Source organism: Mixophyes fleayi, chromosome 3, assembly GCF_038048845.1.
Source record: "Mixophyes fleayi isolate aMixFle1 chromosome 3, aMixFle1.hap1, whole genome shotgun sequence".
NCBI classification, from domain to species: domain Eukaryota; kingdom Metazoa; phylum Chordata; class Amphibia; order Anura; family Limnodynastidae; genus Mixophyes; species Mixophyes fleayi.
The window spans coordinates 62,840,172-62,847,655 of record NC_134404.1 but is presented as its reverse complement, the minus strand read 5'-3'; the positions used below and the strand labels follow the sequence as shown (position 1 = coordinate 62,847,655).

Genomic DNA, 7,484 nt, shown 5'->3' with positions numbered 1-7,484 from the left:
GCTACCTGTACCTACAATCCTGTAACAAAATTGCACAATGCAAAATATAAAGCTATGCAAAACTAGCTGCAACGGTGCATCCTGCTCAACTCCGCAGCTCCTCCGCAAACACTGCTCCACAAGCCCATTCACAGTGATGGAAATTTAGATCTCACACACAATTATATTTATAGCCTAGGTCAGTTTCTGTATATATTTCACAGCTAACTGTAAACTTGCTTATCTCAGAATACGACACAGCAGGGTTAAAGAATAAAAGCCCGGTATCGTCTGACCCAGATGTTGTCTTCCATACAAGGAAAGGAGTTTCCTCTGGATATTGCTCACTGTTTGAGAGCATGTGCAGGTGATGTACAGGTGTCTACATGTAGTATGCAACAGTCTTCTTATTTTCAAATATATTGTTTCATGTCTGTCACAGTGGTTCCTATATTTTTTCCTGACAGCCTAATATCAGTGAAACACATTCTTAATGCTAACAAATTAAACAAAACACATACAGCTATTTGTTTCCACCACATAACATCAAGGAGGTTTTTAGTAGATATGAGTGAGGTTGTGGTGAAACGCATTGCTTTTGCTTTAACATTCCACTGAATAGCACTGTATTTATAGATATGCATATCTTTGAATTTATAGTCTAAGAACAGAGCTGGTGCATTTACGATAAGTCGTTCTGTTTTGTGGTTGTTGGGTGAGGACTGAGAACACTAAATTTGCAGCCGAATGAGGCAAATACTCTACAAAATATTTTTTGAAATTGGGTCCATCTCTCTTTGCTAGACACTGGCACAAGTGGGGAGGGGTGAAAGTATCAAGAGGCAAACACTGTGCCCTGACAAATTTTTTGTTAGTTGGTTTTTAGCAGTTTAATTCTTATCTGTAAACTGATTTAATAGTAATGTCTCCTTTTACTATTGTAGCATGTCCCTTTGTATCACACGAGTGTGTATGTTAGAAGTAACTGTGAATGTGGTGAGCTTGGTTGTGTGGTTTGGGACTTAAAAGAAGTTTGTAGTACCCATGAGCAACTTGTTAAAATTATTGTCACTGACTGATAACAAAAGAAGTAGAAAATGCAGCAGATTAAATATAATAATTTAATTAATAATAATGAATAATTTATATATGTTTCCACCTGTACTAAGCAAAAAAAAAACATGGTACAATATTTAAGTCTCCATTTAAACAAATAAAGGCATTTGCTAAATTCTGGAACTACTGTCATGGCCAAAAATATTGGCACCCTTGAAATTTTTCTAATAATGCTGCATCTATTCCTAAAAGTGAAAATTTTAAAATATTTTGGCATCCACATATATTTTTTGGGACTATTTAGAAATATTTTGAAATAATTATATTTCAAGCAGATGATTCTCCTTCACATTGGAACTAATCAGTGGTTGGTAACAAATGCCGGCAAAATAAAAAATCACTCAGTAAACAAGATTGAATAGAGAAAAGGACACATTCTCCTATTTTGTGTTACTGTGTGTACTGCAATGAACATGGAGATAAAAAAGAAAGACAGAGAATTGTCTAATGTTGTCAGACAGAAGATTGCAGCCAAATATGGACAATATCAGATTAATCTACAGAGACCTTGATGTTTTCACTTATAGCATACGTAATGTTATTAGGAAGATTAAGGCCCGTGGTACTGTAGCCCACCTCCCTGGAAAGATACAGATGAGGCCAAATTAGAGCTTTTATGGTAATACACATCATCCCTATGGTTACAGAAAGCAAAATGAAAAGGACACCTTCCCTACAGTCAAACATGAAGGAGGTTCAACAATGTTTTGGGATTGCACCATGAAATCTAGAGATTATCAGGGCATTTTGGAGCTCAATGTTGAACCCAGTATCAGAAAGCTAAATGTACATTGATGGTCAAGGTTCTTCCAGCAGGACAAAGACCCCAAACACACTTCAAAAAGCACCCAGAAATAGTTCAAATGGTTCAAGGCAAAATGGTGGACTGTTCTGAAGTGGGCAACAATGAGTCCACATCTAAATTCCATAGAACACATGTGGAGAGATCTGAAAGCAGCATTTGGGAGAAGACATCCTTCACATCTGGGAGAACTGGAGCAGTTTGGGCAAAAACAGTGGACCAAACTGCCAGTGGAGAGGTGCAGGGAGCTTGACCATGGCCATAAGAAGAGGTTTTGACCAAAGGCTGTGCTATCAAATATTACATTTGGGGGTCAATAATTGTGCTAATGACATTTCTTCTACTTTTCTGATTTAAAAAGATATGTTATTAAATTCAAAATAAAACAAAGGTTCTCTATATTATCAGAGAAAGGATTGTGGATGCCAAGTACTGTTGTTAATTCCACCTTATGTTTAGAGGAAATTGTGTTATCTGAAAAAAAATGCAAAGGTGCCAATATCTTTAGCCAAGACTGTATATACTGTATACCACCTTCATGTTTCTTTCATTTCTATAAAGATACCTTGGAATAATTTGTAACAAAAGATTTATGTTTCTGTGCAGATGAAATTTTATGTAAATGTTATAAAAGAAACATGTTTATTTCTTTCATAGCTTTGCTGGAGTTCAATGCCAGTCGGTCAGTGGTTACTCTAAGGGAGAGTCATACAAGCCTGGACAGACAATATCTGAGGACATGGAGCATACGTGGAATATGGTGTATTTGGAAGAAGGTTGGCACTTACTGGACTGCACATGGGGAGCTGGTCATGTTGAAGAGAACATAAGCAAATTTACCTACCAGTGAGTAATGAATCCACAATTCCGAATCCAAATATTCTACATCGGAATGTTCTTATGTTCACAATTTTATTTATCTTTATTTTTGTACAGCACGTACAATCCTGCATCCTGTTCATACAATATCTGTGAATGCTTATATTCCTATGAATAAAATTCCTCAAGAAGTCTATAGTTAAAATCAAGCCAGGGTCTTCCACAAATCAATTAGGTTACATTGGTGTCTGATACTTTCCTACTATAATCTAATGTATCTTCTTTCCTCTTTAAGGTACAATGAATTCTATTTCCTGACCCACCCTGCTCTCTTCATTGGCGATCACTACCCGGAGCAAACAGACTACCAATTACTGGAGCCAAAGGTGTCTCAAAAGCAATTTGAACATAGTGTTCACCACAGAAGCCACTTTTACAATTTAGGACTGATTTTTTCTCAGCCAGATACAGCTATTGTTGAAACAGGTAAAATAAAAAGTTTTCAATAGGTTATGATGTCCTTAAGCGTGATGTCACTCAAGTGTTTTTAATGCAGTAGAAAAATAATCACTTTACAAACCTCTTCAGTATTTCTGCAAGGCTGAATAGTTCTACATAGTAACTAACCAGTTTTCAGCAGCTGCTTAATCTCTCATGACAGATGCAAGAGACATTACAAACTTCTATAAAGCACTGTTTTGCATGAGCTATTTTTCAGCTCACTTTAATGCTTGCAGCCTTTTTACATTTGTCAGAGTATTAATCTGCCTGTTTGACAACCTGCAAACAAAATCAACTCATTTCAATAGGATAGTATCTTTGAAAGAAAAGGAGCTTTTTTTCCCGTGGGAAAAAAATTAAACAGGAAAAGTACCTGTGTGACACCACAGTTAATATACTAGTTCACAAACTCGTACTGCAGACTCACCAAGGGGATGTATTTAAGAAGCACTGCTTAATATGAAAGATAGTTTTCAATCCTCATCGCATTGATAAGCATTGAACTATCTTTCATATTTATCAATAAAATTCACCAGGGACAGCAGTTATGTTAAACTGCTGTCTCTGTGAATTTTTAACTTACCTTTTCGCAGCCTCTTCAGTGCGAAGTGAAGGGTCTTCAAGGCATCTTCCTCAAATTCCTAGTGCGCATGTGCCAATGGAAAATATCTACGATATATCTGCTGCGAAGCAGTGATGAGAAATAAGGTTTTTGTGGTTAATGAGGTTTTCGGGGATTTATCTGAGAATTTATGTTTGATAAATAGGCCCCCAAGAAAGTTCTTCTTTGCACAGAAGCACGACCTCCAAGAGGAACTTTTGGCACTAGTGCAGCTGCTTCTTGCCCCCTCCCCCCTGGCCGTGAGCAGCATCCAATGGGGCATGTGACTACATGTACCCACCATAGGACTAGCTTGAGCTGCCTGCACTGCCTACAGAAGGAAGTGACTGTGTGAACCAATACAATACTATTACCATACGCAATCATTTTCCAGATCAGAGTTGTAGACCCCGGGCAGTTGTCATATCTGCCCACATCATAATCCTGCAACCACCAGACCTGGGTACTTTGTAACCCTCCCTCTGCACCCTGACCTATGAATGCAGAGGGAATATCAGTAGAGATGCTCACATTTTTTTACAGCCAAGAATTAAAAGATAGAAAAATAAACTTTAAAATATTGCCCGTTAGAGCTTAAATAACTGCATTTTATATTATTTTTTAACTTTCTATTATATCATTAAGCTTTAACAAGCCAAAACTTGTTGGAACAAGCACAATCATTTTGAAACCTGTTCACCTTGCTCAAATTAGGTATAGTCTACAGTCATGGCCAAAAGTTTTGAGAATGACACAAATATTGGTTTTCACAAAGTTTGCTGCTTCAGTGTTTTTAGACCTTTTTGTCAGATGTTGCTGTGGTATACTGAAGAAAAATTACAAGCATTTCATAAGGCTATTTTTGACAATTACATTAAGTTTATGCAAAGAGTCAATTGCAGTGTTGACCTTTTTTTTTTTTTTTGAAGACCTCTGCAATTAGCCCTGGCATGCTGTCAATCAACTTCTGGGCCACATACTGACTGATGGTCGCCCATTCTTGCCTTTATTGTGGCAAAATTAATTCTGTGGTGGAACAGGTAACGTTCCAGTCATGCAATGTTCGTCTTATACTATTGTTCCACATCCCATGGATTTCCATGCTGAATTTGTAAATTCTGAATTTTATGGAGTTTAAAGTGTACAAATAGAGTTGGGAGAATGATGGTGTCAACTTATTCTCCTCTGTAGTGTAATTGAGGTAGGACCAGGGAGTTCCACGCAGAACGCTTAGGTCACAGTTACCCCAAAGACAAGTACAAATTTCTAATGCCAAATATGGAATATTACTAATACTCAGTGGAACAGTCTTGAAATTTTCTAGTGTAAATCATTAAATGACAATCGGTATCAATTCAAACACTGTATGAGATTAAATATAAAGTCCAACTGTACATTAATAACTATTTACCTTTTATGTTCTTCCTAGAAAATGGAAAAGTCTCCATTACCATAGAGACCCAGCACGAAATGTTATTCTTCTTTATCCTAAATGAAACAGAAGATGCAGGACTGTTAAGACTGATGAAGCATGAAGCCAAGTTTGATGTTTATCCTACAAAGATTGGGCAACAGCTTTTACAAATTTATGCAAAGCGATGTGATGTAGAAGACGCCTACCAGATGGTTGTGGATTACAGAATAGATTGCAAAGCTGTTGACAGAAAGATGAAAGTTCTGAAATGTCTTAGTAACCCTGTTGGTCCAAGCCAGCTATCGGAGAAGTCTGGGCTTCTTCATCCATCACACCAAGATCCCGTCATTTATGCAAATGACGGATGCTGTACTATTAGCTTTACCATGGATAAAGAGCTGAAACTTACAGGCAGTCTCAAATCTGATGAAGTAAAAACCATTCTTAGCCATGTAATGCAAAGAGTGCAAGAAAATAAGATAGACTTTATTGTCCATCTCCCACAAGCCGGCCATTATGTTTTCCAGATATTTGATGGTACCATTGGGTACATCTGCAACTACTTAATAATATGTTCAGACCTCAAGGTAAAATGGCCACCTTTTCCTGCTTTTCTACATAGTCCAGTGGGTCCAAATCCAGAGACAGAGAGGGCAGGTCTTCTTCAGCCCTCACACCCTGACCCGGTTATAGATACAGAAGATGGATGCTGTACTATCAGTTTCCAAACCAACAGAGAGCTGACATTTTGGGGCATCCTAAAGTCTGATAAAATACAGACAACTACAGACAAACAGATCTATTTTATACAGAAAACAGAGAAGCATAAAATTGAGTTTACTATCCGCCTTCCACAATTTGGTTCTTACGTTTTCCAGATATTTGGTGGCAATAATGGTTTTATCTGCAACTATCTAATACAGTGTTCAAACCCCAAAGTCAAGTGGCCATCATTTCCAAGTATGCTCCTTAATCCAGTTGGTCCAAGCCCAGACACAGAAAAGGCTGGACTTCTACAGCCATCACATCGAGACCCAATTATCCATACTGAGGACGGATGCTTCAGCATTAACTTTACCACAGATCGCGTGGTAAGCCTTACTGTCAGTTTGAAATCTGATGATAAACAAATCATGCCTAATGTTACACATGTTTTACAGAGTATGCAAAAGCGAAAATTAGAGCTTAATGTTCGCCTTCCTAAAGCAGGCTCTTATGTTCTCCAGATATTTGATGGTCCCTCTGGCCACATATGCAACTATCTAGTAACATGCTCAAATCATATGGTAAAATGGCCCCCTTTCCCTTCTAGCCTTCATAACCCTGTTGGACCAAATCCAGAGACTGAGAAGGCTGGACTTATCCAGCCCTCACACCCAGAACCCATGATTCATACGGAGGATGGATGTTGCACTGTCAGTTTTGCACTGATGCGGGACTTAAGCATTTTTTCCACCTTACACTCTGATGAAATACAAATGACGCCAGAGATGGAGCGCAGGCATGTTTTCCAAACACTAACAAAAGGCAATGTGCAAATAAAGGTCCGCCTTCCACAGGCCGGAACTTATGTATTACATGTGAACATTAAACCTAAAAATAGTAATGTGTACAATAATCAATGTAACTATCTCATTACATGCACCAACACCAATTTCAAATATACCGTGTTTCCTTTGGCCTACACCGACTGGACTGATCAATTTGATCTGGTGCAGCCTCTAGAGGGAGTTCTGACCCAGGACAGCAATGTTTCCTTCAAGCTCCGGATTCCTGATGTAGATGGAGTGTGTATAAAGGGCAAAGATTCCTTCCCTCTGACCCTTAACGAGAGTGGTTACTGGGAAGGAACATGCAGTACAGTCGATTGCAAGTACATGTATGTCACTATCAATTCTAAAGACGATCCCAAGGCGTGGAAATATATTTTACAATATCAGATAGGAGAGAGGAATCCATAGAGAGACTGAAACAAAACAATGTAAACTTGAAATGTATCCATTTACCTTATTTATTAATTTAATGTTTAATATTTCTTATTCAGTTTTTATATAAAATATTTTCTTACGATAAACTATGAGACTAATGTATGCATTCATTTTAATAATTCACTATAAAACATCATGGCAATACACACACCTGACTGACATTTTGTAAAAGATAATATAATGACAAAGGTAATGTAAGTTTTCATGCATTATGATCATGATGAAGCATATGGTCCATCTAGAAATGAGCAGAGTAATGGCGAA

General features: G+C 37.7%; 1 protein-coding gene across 1 annotated transcript; it reads left to right on the top strand.

Moving 5' to 3' along the window:
* Nucleotides 1-274: 274 nt before the first annotated feature.
* LOC142142658 (uncharacterized) lies at nt 275-7,224 on the top strand. The gene is made up of 4 exons (XM_075200519.1): nt 275-346; nt 2,555-2,743; nt 3,012-3,202; nt 5,248-7,224. The coding sequence occupies exons 1-4, from the start codon at nt 339-341 to the stop codon at nt 7,191-7,193; spliced, it is 2,334 nt and encodes a 777-aa protein (XP_075056620.1). The 5' UTR covers nt 275-338; the 3' UTR covers nt 7,194-7,224.
* Nucleotides 7,225-7,484: the final 260 nt, after the last annotated feature.

What these genes read in the sequence shown, in the direction of transcription:
- LOC142142658 (XM_075200519.1), top strand. An exon ending in ATAAGCAAATTTACCTACCA is followed by an intron (nt 2,744 to 3,011) that starts GTGAGTAATGAA and finishes TTCCTCTTTAAG; the next exon opens with GTACAATGAATTCTATTTCC. An exon ending in TACAGCTATTGTTGAAACAG is followed by an intron (nt 3,203 to 5,247) that starts GTAAAATAAAAA and finishes TGTTCTTCCTAG; the next exon opens with AAAATGGAAAAGTCTCCATT.